The following is an 18,375-nucleotide window of genomic DNA, read 5'->3' as shown; positions in this document are numbered from 1 at the left end:
TCCTCAGAAAACAATGATTTGTTGAGCTTCAAGGAAATTCATTTTAGACATAAACAACTTAAATTACGTACTGCAACGGAACTGATAGATCAAAATCATTAGTTAAGGAACAATTTGATCTCATTACTTTACTTAATCAAACTTATAAAAATAACATCTTACATAAGATTCAAATATATAAAACACAGTAGCTCGTATTTGCTCTAGCAAACGTAATCATGTTGTTCCTTGCTTCTTTCCTGTTCTTATTTCTTTTCTTTGCAAGTAAATATTTGACATCAGCGTTGTCCAACTTCTCTTAGTTCGCGAATTATTACTTCTTTTGTAAACTTTTCAGGGACTAAGGAAGAGTAGATATACGTTCCTTTTTATTTTAATTATTAATTTAATTAAGCATTAAACACAAAAATTAATTTACTTCGCGAGCCGCCAGTTGGACAACGCTGTTTTACTTACTTGTTTTTTAAGTATTATCTCTAAAGTAAATAATTGTTATATTTACAGATTTATCAAAAAGTTCAAGCAATGATATGCAACGCCATTTAACACCGGATAAGTCTCAAGGATTCTTTTTAGCAGAAGTACTTTCAGATATTCTCGTTAATCCAATGGGTACAATTCAAGATGATCGATCAATTATAAATAACATTTTCGATCCGAACTTAATATCCGAAGATGTTACATTTGAGCTCTATACGAAGAACAATCCTGAAAATGCATTTTTATTAAAAATAGATGATGCAACAGGGCTAAGAGAATCTTCGTTTGATTCTGACAATCCTACAAAGATACTCATTCATGGGTGGACTGACAGTACTAATACTTATTGGTTGCAAGATTTTAGACAAAATTACTTAATAGTGGGTAATTATAATGTTATTAGTGTCAACTGGTTCCCAGCATCATTGAAAGAGTACTGGATTGCTGCTAAATTAACTCGCCAGGTTTGTATGAAACTTATGAATCTGTATGGAAAAAAAATCATTAGTTTCTACAATTCTGAATGGATGTATTCTGGATACAGGTCGGCAAATACATAGCAAAAATGTTGGATTTTCTTGTCTCACAAGCTGGTCTCTCCTTGAACGATGTGCATATATTAGGACATAGTTTAGGAGCTCACGTTGCTGGATTTGCTGGGATGGAAGTATCTGGAACAATTGGAAGAATAACTGGAATGGATCCAGCCCGACCAGGTTTCGAATCTTCGAGTTTGAACGATTTAAGAATTCGTTTGGATTCTAGAGATGCCAAATTTGTGGATATCATACACACTTGTGCAGGAACGCTTGGTTTCATCAGATCAATTGGTCATGCTGATTTCTATCCGAATGGAGGAACATTTAGGCAGCCTGGATGTCCAATTTTCTCAGCTCGTAAGTGATCTTAAATTAAAATCTTTAATACTTGTTAATATTTTCTTTTTATAAATGTTAATTAATGGTTGTTGTTATCAGAATACTGTAGTCATGCTAGAGCTCACGATCTGATGGGCGAATCTATTATTAATCCGTTAGCTTTCGGTACTTTTCAATGCAATAGTTGGATAGAATTCAAAGGAAAAAAATGCAAGAATAATTCGACCATGGTATTTATGGGGGAAAATGTTAACTGGAATGCTCGTGGTTCATTTTTCTTGGAAACCAATGCACAACCACCGTTTGGTAAAGGTGTTATTTAAAAAGGTAGAACATCGAGAAAAGTGTTTATTTGTTAAGGTGGTACAAATATATGTATATTTAAGTAATATGTCTACAATTGTGGTACAGGGAACCACTGGTTGGAAAATAATTCTCATTACGAGATAAATGAAATCATTTATATCGTTTCATTGACAATTTGATCCTCTCCCGAAGGTTTTTCTATTTCATCTCCAAAACGCATCCTATATTTCCTACGAACGATGTCCCATTCAACGACGTTGTCAATTTTCGCCATCTGAATTAAAGATGATTGGCTTTGAAAAGGACTCAAATTTAGTAGACCGAAATCAATGTCGTTCTTGTTGCGATCCGATGAAAATATTTTATTATTCTGTAGAGAAAGAAATTTCGTTAGATTCACAACACCTTAAAGTTTCTCTTATTTCTTCAATTTCATTATTAAAACGTACACGAAAAAATGAATTTTTTGAGAGTGTACGATTCCTCACTAATCCATGCATCACACTCATTTTCTTCCTTTTATCTGCCTTCTTTTTACACATCTTTACAAGATATATTATCCACGTGGAGAAAAGATTCAACGGCGAGGGTGCAGTTCGCGTTCTCGGAGAAAGAAAAGAAAAAAAATAATTAAAAGGTGAAGCTTGTTATTATTCCTCATAGAGAATACTTACCTTTGCATTTTACGTATAAGTTTACTGAGTCCGTATTTCCATTCAATATCACTTTGCGATTGGATACTTTGATAAGTGTCACTCATCATAGCAATTAGAAGATTGATCAGGACAACAACGGTGACGAGCATGTATAGAGAGAATGATACCTGAATAGTTTAAACGTTTATTAAATTAAATTATTAAATTAAAAGCACACGATTTTTTTTTACGATAAATTTGTCTTTGTAAAAGCATCAACCTTGAATAGATATATCGTCCATTTTGGTTGCAAATGTTGCCTCCCTGTAATCGTGAAATCGTCGGTATCCTTTTGCCCAAAGATCGCGAAGAAAAGATTTTCCGTTATTTCGATGGGATTGACTTCGACTGAAAAAATAAATTTATGTTATAGAATTGTTCTCATTAACATGAACGCAAAGAGAAATATTTCTCGCAGCGATTCTATGTCTACTGAAATCCTACTTTCCTAATTTCTTAATGATCTAAGCGTTGATTTATCGCATAATGATTCATTGATTCATATCGATCGTACTGATTGATTTCATTTTTTTTTTTATCGAATATCATTCATTCGTAATCATTTGATTGATCGTTCTAATAAACCTAAATAACATGCGATGATATGTGTAAAAAGAAATGTTAATTAGATCGAAGTAAAGACATAAGAGAGTTATGTTAAAAACATATTCATGAATCATAAAACGTTTAAATGCATGAAGTGACATTAAAAAATGTGAGCACAATGATCAATTAGCAGCTTTGAGAACAATATAACTACTTACATACATTCTATATAGTAATTAGATAAACGTAGACACATCGCATGTGCATGATGAAATGAAAATTCTTTTGAGTTCTTTGTGGGGGGGGGGGTTGTAGGAGAGGAGGCATGATTGAATACCAGTTGACAAGCTTCGAAATTCGCATGCCACATCGAGAGTACATTACGCTACGTGAAAAAAATCTACAGGCAAGTTTGTAACACTCATAATTGTTCAATGGCACGATTAGGATGCATTCTAATTACGTGACCAATTTTAACAACAAGAATCGTTTTTTAAACAATCACTTCTTGCGAGTAACGTCAGCACATTACAGTGCATGCATTACTACTACGCAATTACATTTTTATGCAGCCGTATAATTCTACCTTCAAATACAAATAGATCGATTATAAAATTCATAACAGATAGAGAGAGATAAAATACGTGTGAAATACGTAGATTACATATTACATTTGATTGACTAACCGTAACACATAACGTGAAGTGGTTCCCTAAGCAGACAGGTATTTCCATGGTAGCCTCTAAAATATGTTACACGATTAGATCGTGGATCGACGTGGGATTAGGTCGAGCAACGCAAATACAAATCGAGATCTAATCGTTTATTTGGAAAATAAAATGATCTACGTCTTATAGTTCTTATAAACTATAAAGAGTACAAATAATTATCTAGTCGATCAGAGATTAATTAAAATTTCCTCTTCACTTGATCAGGCATTTGGTGAGCCAGACGTTTCGTTTCTAGTTGGACCAGTGGACGATGGTTCCTCAAAGGCAGCTAAAAGATCCGTTTCTACAGCTTCTTTAGCTTCTTCGGCAACTTTCTCAACATTGTCACCATAGAGATCACGATATTTTCGTCTAACTACGTCCCAGTCGACAACATTGTCAATTCTAATCGCATTGTTGAAAGATAATTGACTTCCCAATGGACTCAAGTGTACCACAGACAAAGCAACGCTGTCCTTGTGCATTACTTGAGTCTTCTTCACTTTCGATAACCACTTTGCTCCCATTCTCGAACGTGGTGACATTCTAGTCCTTTGCAAGCCCATCATATGCATCAAGGATGGCCTTTGCTTTTTCGCCATACGTTTTTTGCAGACTTTGAAGAAGTATGTTAGCCAAGTAGTTAAAAGGTTTAGGGGAGACGGCGCCGTAGTTGTCCTATTTCGTCAAGAAAGATAATCAATTTTGGTGTAATATTGGCTTGGCAATTAAGTGAGTGCGGATTTTTTGGTTGGCAACTAAGTGAGTATGGTTACTTTAATAAAAACCTACAGGTCCCCTCCTTAATCTTTCTCATTTTCATTCCTACTTTTAAAGAGGAAGGATCACTTAGTTGCTAACCCAACAGTGTGTATCATACCTTACGATTTAAGGAACGAATGATTGAATGAATGAACGAATGAACGAACGAATGAATGAATGATAGAGAAACTCAACTAACGGAGCTAAGTTTAAACTCGCTATCGTTACCTGTGCATATTTCTAACGAGTTTGCTCAATCCGTATTTCCATTCGATATCAGATTGAGCCTGTATCCGTTGATAAGTGTCGCTCATCATGGCGATCAGGAGGTTTATCAACACGACCACCGATACCAACATGTAAATTCCGAAGGCGAGCTTGAATAGGACCGTGGTCCATTCGGGTTGATAAGGTTCGACTTTGAACTGCTCATGAGTTGTCTGTCCGAAGATGGCGAAGAACAATAATTCAACTGCTAGTATCGGGTTCATCCTGACTGGAAATACGTCCCAACAAAATATCTGATAAGACAAATCGACGCGAGAAATAAATAAGCTTGCATCATACAGATAATTAAAAAAACATTCTCTTGCATTGTTTACTCCCTGACATGTCGTGTTTCATGCCAGTGCCGGCTAACAATTGTTTAAGATTATTTTGATGATGATTTGTTAGTCGTTCTAAGGACCTACGTTTTTTTTTTCTTTTTTTTTTACGTCAGTGCATTCACACACTATAGGCTCCTTTCGTTCCTGCCGAATACATGAGACAAAATCAATCTGCACGTAACAATTTTTTGGACATGCATTATATGTTAAACAGATGAGAGATAAGACCTAAATTTCGTATAATTTTTTTTTATATTACTTCGCGGAAAAATCGTCAAAGATGTTCATTTAAGGATATGTTCCTGTGCCACATACAATGAGATGTCGAGTTAGTGTAGATGATTCGATGCAAACGATCTCAAACGCACGTTTTTGGCCATGCTGACTGAGTAGGACGCAATCCCAAACCCGTAAAAATAAAAGTGACATTTATTTGGTATAAATACAGGCACATGTAGGCTACGTAACGTAGACTTACTTAGCTTCTAAAATCATATAGTCGATCATCCTTCGAAAAGCCTCTCCTTTTGTCTCTTTCTTTCTCTCTCTCTCTCTCTCTCTCTCTCTTTCTTCTTTTTTATATTTTTGTTTGTTTCTTAGTCAGCTACATAGACCTAAAATTATTATCTTAAATTTTCACGCTCGCGAGAAATCACATTTATATAGGTGATGTGGTAGTCATCGTAGTTGGAATCATCGAAGGATTTGAAACAGTAGGTCCATAATCGTCCTCGTTATCATTCTCGTTATCCTTGTCGTCCTTTTCTTTATCTTCTTCCTTTTCAGGCTCGTTTCCGGTCAAAGCAAGATACTTTTTTCTTATCGAGTCCCAATCAACGACACTCTCGATTCTGGTAGCACTGTTAAATGACAATTGACTTCCTAACGGACTCAAATGAACTACCGAAAGTGCCACACTGTCTTTAGGTCGAACCTGTCCCTTCTTGACTTTGGCCAACCACTTTGCACCCATCTTGGATCTTGGGGACAATCGACCGGTACGTTGAAGACCCATCATGTGGACCAGTGATGGTCGTTTGCGTTTAGCTGCACGTTGTTTGCATACCTTGATGAAGTACACGATCCAGGTTGTTAACAAGTTTAACGGGGATGGAGCTGTGGTCGTTCTGCAACATGGAAATGTGTTGTCAACGTGTTCCAACGTTACCAATCCTGACTCAATGGATTGTAATCAAAAAAACAAAAGATCTATATATCATCGTTCTAGGCTAGATTTGATCAGGTAAATGAAGTTAAAGTTATCTCAGTTCTTGTTTCGATAAGAGAGATTAAAAACCTTAATTTAAATAACAAAAAGAAGATGTAAGGCTTACCTGTGCATATTACGGATCAATTTACTCAGACCGTATTTCCATTCAATATCTGATTGTGCCTGTATCCGTTGATAGGTGTCACTCATCATGGCGATAAGGAGATTAATTAACACCACTACCGAGACCAACATGTACACGCCAAAGGTCAGCTTAAAGAGGACCGAGGTCCAGTCCGGCTGATTGGCCTCAACTTTGAGCTCGCTGTGTGTTGTTTGGCCGAAGACAGCGAAGAATAGATACTCGAAGGCAAGTATAGGACTCATCTTTACTGGAATTCGAGGTACACAGAGACATCTTTGATTTTCTTTATCTTTTCTTTTCGCAGTCTTTCATTTCGCTTGCTTTTTCGTGCCATGGCAGGCTGGTGGCTACTGAGGTGGTACTCACTACGAATTGACTCGCGTGTTTTTTTTTTTTTTGTTTAACCATAACGAATACATACACGAATGAACGAACGAACGAACAAACATGCTCATGCTTTTTGTTTATACGGACTGTGGTGGTCATGCTCGGGCTGAATATAACACGTTGAGAGTGCATGCCAAATTTTATATTGATTAAATTGTTTTTTTTTTCCCTGGATATACTTGTATATGCTTTCTTCTTCTCTACGCATAGCCATGCGTCCACGTGTATTGGTTTTTTTTTTTCGATAACGTTATAATATATTTTTTAGAATATTTTATCTATCGATTCGTTCTAAATCGACGGAAAGATATTATATTGCAAGCCCCGTGCACAAGGAACTTCAGCTAAAATCGAAGATGCTTCAAGATGCAGAGATCCATTTTGGAAATGTCTTTTAAACACAGAGCCAGGCCGCCACACTTCGATCAAATCCCATCGATTCTTTCGATTTTAAGGTAAAAATACCTTTCTCTAGATGATCCTCCCTCCTCACACTTCCTGCGTTTTTGAATAATGGAAAACGCGTGCCGGAATACACCACGATATATAGACACGTGTTTGGTATTTGGCTTTGCTGTGAGTGAAAGTATGCAACATGCAAATTATTAGATCATTTTTTAGCATCCGCATCATCCAAAAAATCTCATTTGATATGACGTAGAGAGATCATGGATGCTTGGTTGATTCTTGGCTTTTCAAAATGATTCAAATTATGTTATGATGCGATGAAGAAATGCATGCAAATTGTTTTGTTTTTTTTTCTTTTTTTTTTTTTTCATAAAATTGCCTTTTATCAATAATGTTCAACGTACCCAGTATTAGTCAACAATTCGCCTTCGACAAAATCGAGGATAGTCGTAGTACAACACTTGGGAGAGGGTTTTTTATTTTCTTTTTTTTTTGTTCCCTCTCCAAACGTAGGATCTAACACATGATCTAAGAATAATGATAGTTTTTATATTTTTCAAAATATTCGTTCCCCCTTGCCATTTCTTTTCGTTCGTCATTATAATTATTATCTTTATAATTAAGATAAATCGTAAAACGCGAATACGGTTAGACGAAAAAACGCGTTGTATTATATTATATTATAAAAAACGTATGAACACAGACAATCGTGGGAAAGAAAAAAGGGTTAGGGGGGGGGAAAGAGAGAGAGGGGGTTTGATTGGTTGCAAATAACACGGCACATAGAAAATTGGCGTTCCGACGACATGCCGACAGTGAATTAGCTCTGAATTGTTTATCGTGATTTACATATAAAACGTTACGCTGCGTTTCGGAAGTACTTTTTGCATCTTTATATATATATATTTGTATATGCATTTATATTTCAAACTTAAATAGTTTTTCTTTTTCTTACTCGTTAAAGTTACAGTTCAAATAATTTTCCTTTTTTTTTTTATTAAACGAGAATGTTTGCGTGAGTGTGTTGGGAATTAGATATTAGAAAATAAAAAATAGTAGGATAATCTTGTCGTCCTGCGAAAGTACACGAAACAGAGAACAAGAAGAAGAAGAAGTAGGAAAAAAAGAAAAATAATAAATATTAAAAAAGTGTCCCTGTCCGAATCGCAGCGAAAATGCACGGATGGAAAACACAGTTCTCGTCGATTTTGCAGAATATTGCTGTTATCAGGCAACAGTCTTGGCAGGCAGCACACACACAGACATAATTGCGTACATCGGTCAAGATGCACAATGCAGAAACGGGACGACACTGACATCGAGCGTGTCCTGCATTCCAAATTTTTTGCGCGCGTGCCACTTTTTTGCAGTTTTTTTTTGCTTTTTGCTTATTTTTTTTTTGCTTTTATTTTTTTTTTCTCATAATATATCATCGTTCTCAATTTGTTGCTTTGTCATTCCTGTCGATCTGTCAAAACTTACTCTCTTTGGAGTTATCGTCACAACATTCATTCTTTTTCCTGAAGCGGCCGAAGTGACGAGGATTCGCAGCCGCTGATTGCGTCTCCGTTATCCATTCCGACGTTATATTCACCGACAAATCTATCATTGCAATTTTGTTCCAATTACGCCATTGTCTCGTCTCAAATGAACATTATTTCGACCATTCCTATTATTTTTTCATTCACAAACGTATAATATTTTATTTAAGAGTTATAATCAGTTATAGCCTCTGAAAAGTTTCATCCCTCCCCAGTTTAATTTTTTACCCCCATTTGTGGTGGTATATTTATATATATATATAAATATATACACGCGTAAAGTATAGATACATTTTGATATGTTTTGCATATTTCACGGATCAGAGAGAAATCATCGATTGTAACAATCGAATGAAATTTCTAAATATAATAATTATCGATAAAGTAAAAAAAAATTGATAAGTGAACTACGATTACCAGGAAGCACGGATGATCTATCTGCTACAGAAAAATAGTGTCTTTTGCTTAATTTCGTTAATTCGGACGTACCAATCGACGTACGAATGAGAATAAAAGCACTCGCTACGTCCTAGTAAAATAGTTCTGTATTTTATGCTCTATTTTTCTTTTTCTTTTTTTTTTTGTTTTGTTTGCTTGCTCTTTGTTATTTCGATTAATCAATTTAAATTGGCCTTTCAAGCAATTTTCATTTCTAAAATCTAAAACCTACGTTAACATCTACGCCGCTCTACCATCTATATATGCGATTCATATTAACGGATATATAAGAAAAGAATAATTATGATAAATAAATTTGTAACTTCGGCAAAAAATCTTAAATAGAGCGAATATAAGATAAAGGAAACGCTTTAGGGAGCTGGCTCGGATCAATCACGAAGCCAGTCATCATATTAATTATATTTAAACTTACCGTCGTGAAATGCACCCTTCTTTTCCCTGTCCTTTTGAGAAGCTTCCTGAAGATTTGCATGATTCATGAACGCTTGATTGAGAGCTACGAAGTGCATCGAGAATCCAAAGACGAAGATAGCCAATACTGCGAGAAACCTGGCGAGATCCTTCATGAGATTGCCGATTATGATGGCCCATGGTCCAAAGAGATGATGGAAAGATAAGAAGTCCAGGATTTGAACGCAAGCTAACAGGAAACTCAATGCGAACAGTTGGTTTCTTAGATAGAGCAACGTTGGCCAATAGATACGTTTGATTATCACAAATCCCATAAGATGAAAGGCCACACCGAAGATACCGAAGAGAAGTACTGCCAGTTTGATCCATCCAAGACCACTTTTATCACTTGGATTGGTCAGTTCGAATAATAAAAGACCCGATAGCATCACCAAAAGACACCACTCGTACCAATAAGGTAAAAGATTTGCTCTTACGACTGGATATATCGGGGTTATTCCAACCAGCATCAGAAAAAGCATCAAATAAATGTGAGACGTCAGATAGGACATGAATTTGATGATGGGTACGTTGTTGTACTTGTGACCAAGTGGCAAAGCAAAGACTACCCATACTGGTGGACAGATCAGGAAAGCTATGAAAAGGAGGATCGTTCTGAAAGCGTTCCAGTTTAGGCTACCTTGCCAAAGTTCTTGAAGATAACGTTGCACAACTGTATGAGCTATCACCTCCTTCTGTTCGTTTTCAATCAACACATCCAAAAATTCCACGTTCCTTCGATCCATCGACGTTAAAATTCTACCAGCCGAGTCAGCACCTGCTGCGAGTGCAAGTAATTCTGTTGCCATAGCTTCGCATTGTTTTCCAGCTGCTATCAAATCTTTAGCTCGTTCCTTTTCCTTCTCGGATAATTTCATATAAATGTTAGAAAGTTTGGCTGCGGTGTCTACGGGTGCTGGAGATACCAGAACGAATTCCTCTATAGGCTTGTTGTTGTTACTTTTACTGCAAACCATCATGTTGTAGACGAACTAAAAAAAGAAAAAGAAAAAGAAAAAGAAAAAAAAAAGAAAAACATTTTGCAGATATAAACGAAATGAAATGCAAGAAGAATTAATATTAATTGGATCTCTCGATAACTCGTTGATAACATACGTAATTTGAATTTAATAACATTTTGTAAGATTTCTTTTCTTCGAGTTATAAGAAAGTATATTCGATAAAAGGTCATAAATGCAATTCCATGTCGCGTGTACGAGTCGCGTTAAGTGCTAAGTTATTACTTTGAAATATCGATTTTTAGCCAATGAGAAAAGTTTTCTTAAAAAGATAAGCGTTAAGGAGGGTATAATCAGGGTGTGGCTTTAACATCATTTTATCACATTGGCCTTGTTAAAACGGAGAAAAACTTTACCCTTCTGTCTTCCATGAGAGCATAAGTGTCGTGTTCCTTTTCCATTAGATACTTTAAAACGTCGTTATGGCCTTCGGAAGCAGCGAACCAAATAGGAGCACAGCCAAGGTTTGTTTCGCTTTTCGGCGAAGCTCCACTTTCGACGAGTAGTTTGACAACCTCGAGGTAACCAGCACGTGCAGCACAGTGCAATGGGGTCCAACCATTCTTATCTGTCGCATTTATTTCCGCTCCTTGACCCAACAACACTTCGACCATTTGATAATGCCCGTGTGTTGCGGCTATGTGCAATCCAGTTTTACCATAACGATCGGCACTGTGCAACAATTCGGCCGATCTGCTTAATAAAAGCCCAACCACTGTTATGTGTCCACCGAAACAAGCCAGATGCAATGGATTAAATCCATTCTCAGTTGTCGCTGCTTCTACCTACAAAATATCGATCATTATTTGTATTATTTATTTATATTCTATTTTTGTCTTTTTATTTAGGTGTAGTTTAATCATCATTAGTAAAATATCGATTACCTGTACTCCAGCAGAATTTAAAAGTAATCGAACGACATTTTCATTTCCCGAATAAGCTGCCAGGTGAAGGGGTGTCATACCAGATTCGGTTCCTAATTCTCCTACCAAGGAGCCACCCGTTGGTGGATCGGATTTAACAGTTCCAGGAACATTTGTCAATAATTCTCTGACAGTGTCTAGGAAACAAAGAAATTAGTTGGATCATTTATATCTAGATTTTCTTAATTCCTTTGTTCGTAGAATTTAGGTCGACAGATATTTGAGGCGACAAGATACAAACGATTAACGTGACTGGACTGAACAAAACGGTACGGCTGAACATTCTTGCACGAGCGCGTTATGCAGTTTCTAAGTTCGTGACCAGCAACATCTAAATCTTATACTTTGAGATCAGGAATTTACGATTAGGTAGAACAAATGGTCTTGAACTTTTGACCGTCGCATTAGTTTTAAAATAAAGCTCGAACAATTCGTCGATCTTTCTTAGAAAGTCATGTAGTAGTTTTATAGTAATGCCCCGGGGGAGGGGGAAGGAAGAAATTCCTATGAGCAAGGAAAATTTCGCGTACTCGTTTTAATCGCTTGATCGTGTTTTACGAGTACTCACGATAACTATTATTTTACTCGAGGAATGTTGCACGACCTTTTATTTTGCTTTTTCTGTTTTCTTTTTTTCCTTTAAAAAAATAAATGGAAGAAAAATTGGAGCTTTTTGTTACCGAATAACACAATTATTTCCTATACCACGAAAGATCGTCCCAATAGATAATACTAAAGAAAATCTAATGTAACGCAACAAAATAGTTTTTCGCGTGATCACATTCGTCCTAGTACCGAGGAAAGTCTCACTTTCGGCGACATTACCGATCACTACTTTTGACTTTAGACCAGTACGAAATAGTCACGCGAAAATCCTATCTCTCAATGTACATATGTCAAAATAGGAACAGTACGAGTAAAGTATGGTGGAAAACGATTTGCTGGAATCACGCATGGGTATGATGACCCTTTTCTAGCCGAAGCCGAACCCAAAATGTTTCGTACCAGTTACCGTTGATAGATGATAGTTAAATACGCGAATAATACTGCAGTTTTGGTATGATATCTTATGGATTAGAGCATGTAAGCGAAACTTTAACTTGAAATAAACTCCCGACCGAGTTTTTCAATTGACTATCAATTAATTTAATACCGTTGGAAGATCAGAAAGTTATATAGGAATAGGCTTACCAGCTTGGCCAAAATAAGCAGCAACGTGTAACGCGGTAACACCCAATTTCTTGCTAGAAATTCTCAACGATTGAGACGATCTCATCACTTCGAGAACTTGTCCGTGTCCGTGTTGGGCTGCCAAGTGTACCGCAGTAAACCCAGCACGATTTTCATCGGCACAGGAAGCACCAGCTCTTACCAAAGCCTTCACTACTTCCGCGTGACCACCTTCGGCAGCTAGTTGAAGAGGTGTTGCCTCGGTTAACTTGTTTCTCGCTGAGATAACACCTTGACGATCAAATTTCATAAGTTCCTCGATCACTCTAACGCTTCCCTGCATGGCTGCTATATGAGCACACGTGTTTCCGTCTTTCGTGCACGCCATTACCAAACTTGGGTGTCTTTGTAAAAAGAGTTGGGCAACTTCGGCATAATTATTCATGGCAGCGGCATGAATCGGCTTTTGTCCTTGATCGTCTGTAGCGTCTATGCTAGCACCAAGTTCCAAAAGAAGCTTGCACACTTCCAATTGACCAGCACCTGCTGCCAGGTGAAGGGGAGTCTGTTTTCTGAGCGTAAGCACGTCTATCGCGGCTCCGTGATCTTGAATAAGAAATCTGACCAAGTGGGAATAGCCGTTCATTGCTGCCAAATGCAATGCCGTTCTACCAACGCGAGATTTCGAATTGATGAAGGCTTTGTTCGCCAATAAGGCATCGCAGACTTGAAGGTAGCCATGTTCCGCGGCTAAATGTAACGCTGATCTACCCTCCAAGTCGAAAACGTCTACTCTGGCATGATTGGCTAAAAGATTCGTCACCAAATCCATGTGACCACGATGAGCTGCTATCAAAAGAGGTGTCCACCCTACCGCACTTTGTCTGTTCAAAGCTTTCTGAACTTCTGTTGCTGACATATGGCTTATCATCTCGGAAAGTACTTCGTTGTTTCCGACTAATGCACAATAATGAAAAGCAGATTCTTGCGCTTGCCTCGTTTGCAACGAGACATCAGCACCACCTTCTAAAAGTGCACGTACAACTGCACGATCGTCTCCCGGTATTAGAACCTCCGATGGTTCGATTTGAGCGGCGTAATGCAATGCACTGGCTCCCTCGTTCGTAACGCTGTTCACGTAAGCTGTTGCTACTTCTGGCCCTTTGTTCTGCTTAACAAATTCGATCAGATGACGGACTACGTCTGCGCGACATCCTCTGCAGGCCAAATGCAAAGGCGTTTCACCGTTCTAACAAGAAACAACAAAGAAAAACGCACGAGTAGAATCGAAGTATTAAAAAGGAAGAACAACTAATGGGGGGCGGGAAGGGGATGGTCCGGTTTTTTTCAATACCACATCTGAACGTATATATCTGTCTGTGAATTATAAAAATACGTACATCATACGTATCATCATCATCATCATCATCATCATTATCATCATCATCATCATCATCATAGAGTGTCATTAAGTATGTTTTTGTTGTGCAATAATCGTCGAAACATAAATAAGTAATTGAAATGTCGATAGCCAAACGTATTTGTCTCGTACTTTAGACTTGAACATAGGATCACCGCCGTCCTCGAGGAGAAGCAACAAAGTTGCCAAGTTCCCATGGCTGGCAGCTACGTGAACGGGAGTTTGTCCATCGTCAGTCGTCAGATTGGGCCCAGCTCCGGATTTTAATAACATCAGGGCACACCTATCGCCGTCTGGAACTCGTGCTGCTATATGAAGCGGAGTCTCTCGAAGTTTGCCACCCCTAACGTGCACCTCGGCTCCATAACCCAACAAAGTTTCAACCACTGCCGGTTTGGCACTTTCCACGGCTATGTGCAATGCCGTGTAATTGTCGTTCGTTGTTGCATCCACCTGTTAAGGTTAACGTCATACCATACACACACACACACACAATCATTTATTCTAATTCAATGAATTTGTCTGTCTGTTAGACAAATAAAATTAATTAGAAAGATAATTGACCTTTTCTCCTCTTTGGAGGAGTGTACTGATGATTCCCACGTGACCATATTTAGCTGCAGTGTGAATAGATCTTGCTCCGCGTTTGTTGGGCATGTGCAAGTACACGCCCTTTTTAAAGAGCATCGTTGCACATTCCGAATGACCGTTCAATGACGCTATATGCATTAGGGTAGAGCCGTCTTTCGTTCTCTCGAAGATGCTGGCCTTGAATTTGTCAGCTAGCAATTCAATTATCGTTGCGTGCCCATTTTCTGCAGCCAAGTGCATCGGTGTTCGGTCCTGGTGGTCGGCTATCGATGCGGATGCTCTGACACCGTAAAAATATTTCACCAAAATCTCGTCACCCTCGGCACTTGCAATATGTAACGCCGTTTGACCTTCACCCTGTCGCAATTATTACATTTTTTAAACAATGCTATTCATTCGTATCATTCGAAGATTCTTCAAATAATCTGTTTTTTTTTTAAATCTACGAAGTGTCCCCTGATAAATCTTATGAACAACTAAAGAACCAATCTCGGACTGGACTTGAACTCGTATACGCACTGCGACGATTAGGCTCATACATTACGCATGCATACCCTTCAACCCCCTCACTATTAACGACAGTGATTAAATTAGACTGACGTAATTCGGTTCCATTAAACAGTATGTGACTGTGTATGTGTGTGGGCGAGTTATAAAAAAAAAAAGAAAGTGTTAGCATTTCGTCCACTAATCTTAAGTCAAAATGAATGATGACTTTTTTTTTCTCATTGCGTTACTAACATGCATTTCTTAGGGTAATATAAATGCATAAGAGGAATTAAATTAACTGGGTCGATACAACCTACGCTAAAATGTGATTATCATTTGTCTAGAAAGTTAAATCGTGAAACTTGTTGCTCTATTAATTCCCATTGTATTTTCATTTTGGATTGACATACATTTTGCATGTCCACAGGAGCACCATAATCAACCAGAATCCGAACCATATCGATGTCCCTTCGTCTAGCAGCCAAATGAAGGGCCGAATCTCCGGCTGGTGTTGTAGCACGAAGTTGATCTGGCGCTTGTTGAGCTAATAATTCACGACACATGGATTGATTGCCAGCCTCGACTGCTAAGAGAAGTGGTATCTTTCCTCTCTGTTTAACAATTGCATATTTCGTTTATCAACGTTTTATATTTATTCTATGATAAAAATCAGGTATTATTACGAAATAATACGATAAAACACAACGAACGATATTCTCGTAAAAGTTTGCAACGTTGATCGATATTTATAGGTAATGTTTACGGATAGGTCGTGTCATCGATACGAAATTGTTATCGCTGAAAAGTAGGAAATAAAAAGGGACCAATATAATAAAGAAAAAGTGAAGAGGAGAGAAGTATTACGAGGGTAGGGGTCGGTGCCAGGCAGCGATGTTCACCGATTTGCAAGGCTCGTGTCACGCGAGTAACAAACATGGATCGTTGAGAAATGTTCTTTTTCTTTCTTTTTTTTAATCTTCTCCCAATTGGGGAACTTTAGTAGGAATTAAGTTGAGATCGTGCCTTCGGTGCAAGGAATTACACGAACGTCGTTCCACTTTTTTTTTGTAACTTTAAATACGTATCTCATTGATCTTTATTAGGAAAAAAAGCAAAATCAACGGGTCGCGGTTCCATTCAACTTTCAGTTTGGAAACATTCCTGATGCCATTTACTTACACCATCAACTTTCAATCTGATGTCTTTTCCTGCCGCAGCTAGCAATGCCCGTAAAATAGATGTTGCAGTTCCAGTTTGTCTGGATGCAACCAAATGAACTGCCGTTTGTTGTCTCGTCTAGGATCGATCAAATATTTTGTATAGATCGTATAGAATTTGATTTTATAGTTCGAGTTTGTTCAACATTGGATTATAATTTTGTTTCGTAATTCTTACCCCTCCGGTAGCATAAGGATCAACACCTTTTTTCGAAAGAAGCAACTTGACCACGTCTTCCCTCGAGTACATAGCAGCGATGTGCAAGGCATTGTAATTGTCCTAAAACAAAAATCTTATCTTTTTATTCGACATATTGGCATAGTTTCTTTTTTTCTTTTTTTCAAACGAGACCATAATCTATGTAGTACAACCTTGTATTACATAGATTAATTCGTAAATAAGCCATATTTACCAAAGTAATAAAGCAACACACGATCGTAAATTGCACTTGGCCGCGCCCAACATTAATCGGACGAACCACAACAATGGTTCCGCTGTTTCAATCACGGTTTATTAGCGTGCAATTTGAAAATTATATTGGAGATATAGGGAGGGCGGTGGCCGTGGTCGATACTCGACCCAACGAGTTACACGATTGCGTTACTATACTTCTATCTTTAACATAAATATGGTAATTCCATCGAATTCCTTACGAAAAATCTTTCTAACTGTTTGCACGATATCATTTCCCCCCCCTTCATGTTGTATCAAAGAATTTTATGATTGAACGTAAATGAAATTCATAGGATCCAAATGTTCAGTTTATTATATTAACATACAATTAGAATTAGAATTGTTGCCAATGTTACTTTAATAAATCCTCGGGTCAAGAACTTCGATATCAGTAGACTATACTTTTTATCTCTGTGCTTGATTATCGGATTTCCCTTTTCTTCTTTTTTTTTCTTTTTTTTTTTCGTCCTACTAAACTGACCGGCCTACTTGCTTACTTACATACTCTTTGTCGGTTCTACAAGCTCCTTGGCCTTGGCCCTTCTTCACGCAATCCTACCACCCCTCTCTCGACTTTCCTCGGATTCGAGGTAGATCATTAACTGTACACTTTCCGTGTCTAACTTTTACCCCTTGCCAACTCATGCTGGTCAAGCGATATTATTATATTATATCGATATACCACGTAAAGCACGAACCAATTTTGTATGGCAATGTCACTCTGGTTTAACTATTTTAATTTTGGGGGTGGTAATTTTAAACTCGTCAAGAGAGAAAATTGTGCTTCGATTTTACAATTCTTTCAACGCATTCTTATTATTTTCTTAAAGGAAAAGGAAAAAAATAAATGTTCATGGTCGACAGGGGGGTGGGGAGGGGAGGGGAGGGAAATTATTACTAGTTACTTGCATTGTTACGTGCACCAACGTCGGCACCCAATTCTATCATCCTGTCCAATAATCCTGTACGATTATCCTTAACTGCATGCATCAACGGTGTCATTCCAGTCGTCTGTTAATGAACGATACACATTTGTTATAATATTAATTTATCAAAAAATGATGTTGCATAGAATATACTAACCGGGTCCATAAGACCAGCCAGGGGTGCAACGAAACCTTCCTCGGGAGCATTTTGTACCGCCTTTTCCATAGATTTGAGCAATTGGTCCACGGGTGGCCATTCTCCCCGTGCAGCAAGTGCCAAAAGTCTTTGGGCACCTTCCCTAGCGGTAGCACCTGCCGAACCAGGTTTGCTACCAGGTTGAGATGGTTCTCCGCTTGCACCTCCATTGCTACCCGTTGATACCGATGTACCATCATCCTTCCCGCCAGCTGGACTGTCCTCTTTATTCGTTGTATTCTTCTTGTCGTCTTTGTTGCCTTGTGATCTCTTGTTACTGCTCATGTTACGTCGTACTGTTTTTTCTCGACGAACATGGTTCTCGGATCAAGATTGTTTTTTTAATCCTCCACGCAATTTAACGTGAATGATACTTTTATATATT

At 37.8% G+C, this 18,375-nt stretch overlaps 4 protein-coding genes across 4 annotated transcripts; 1 reads left to right on the top strand and 3 right to left on the bottom strand.

Annotated features, from left to right (window-relative positions):
- Positions 1 to 211: 211 nt before the first annotated feature.
- On the top strand, positions 212 to 1,805 carry LOC106786662 (pancreatic triacylglycerol lipase-like). The gene is made up of 4 exons (XM_014748300.1): positions 212 to 264; positions 505 to 944; positions 1,025 to 1,376; positions 1,458 to 1,805. Exons 1-4 carry the CDS (start codon positions 219 to 221, stop codon positions 1,679 to 1,681), a joined length of 1,062 nt encoding a protein of 353 aa, XP_014603786.1. The 5' UTR covers positions 212 to 218; the 3' UTR covers positions 1,682 to 1,805.
- Positions 1,803 to 3,662, bottom strand: LOC106786665 (transient-receptor-potential-like protein). The gene is made up of 5 exons (XM_014748303.1): positions 3,592 to 3,662; positions 2,580 to 2,707; positions 2,339 to 2,487; positions 2,114 to 2,267; positions 1,803 to 2,034 (listed from the first exon to the last, which is right to left on the bottom strand). Exons 1-5 carry the CDS (start codon positions 3,599 to 3,601, stop codon positions 1,819 to 1,821), a joined length of 657 nt encoding a protein of 218 aa, XP_014603789.1. The 5' UTR covers positions 3,602 to 3,662; the 3' UTR covers positions 1,803 to 1,818.
- LOC106786664 (short transient receptor potential channel 3-like) lies at positions 3,612 to 5,565 on the bottom strand. Its single transcript, XM_014748302.1, has 4 exons — positions 5,464 to 5,565; positions 4,606 to 4,873; positions 3,833 to 4,293; positions 3,612 to 3,647 (listed from the first exon to the last, which is right to left on the bottom strand). Exons 2-3 carry the CDS (start codon positions 4,866 to 4,868, stop codon positions 3,837 to 3,839), a joined length of 720 nt encoding a protein of 239 aa, XP_014603788.1. The 5' UTR covers positions 4,869 to 4,873; positions 5,464 to 5,565; the 3' UTR covers positions 3,612 to 3,647; positions 3,833 to 3,836.
- Positions 5,566 to 5,573: 8 nt separating this feature from the next.
- Positions 5,574 to 18,275, bottom strand: LOC106786656 (serine/threonine-protein phosphatase 6 regulatory ankyrin repeat subunit A). The gene is made up of 13 exons (XM_014748286.1): positions 17,952 to 18,275; positions 16,593 to 16,694; positions 16,377 to 16,493; positions 15,608 to 15,808; positions 14,682 to 15,065; positions 14,250 to 14,570; positions 12,719 to 13,946; positions 11,489 to 11,664; positions 10,961 to 11,389; positions 9,548 to 10,577; positions 8,618 to 8,737; positions 6,320 to 6,587; positions 5,574 to 6,112 (listed from the first exon to the last, which is right to left on the bottom strand). Exons 1-13 carry the CDS (start codon positions 18,273 to 18,275, stop codon positions 5,644 to 5,646), a joined length of 5,169 nt encoding a protein of 1,722 aa, XP_014603772.1. The 3' UTR covers positions 5,574 to 5,643.
- Positions 18,276 to 18,375: the final 100 nt, after the last annotated feature.

The sequence above is a fragment of the Polistes canadensis genome, unplaced genomic scaffold (assembly GCF_001313835.1).
Source record: "Polistes canadensis isolate GaletaPanama2010 unplaced genomic scaffold, ASM131383v1 scaffold_79, whole genome shotgun sequence".
In the NCBI taxonomy this organism is placed as follows: Eukaryota; Metazoa; Arthropoda; class Insecta; order Hymenoptera; family Vespidae; genus Polistes; species Polistes canadensis.
This window is presented reverse-complemented; position numbering and strand designations above follow the sequence as displayed.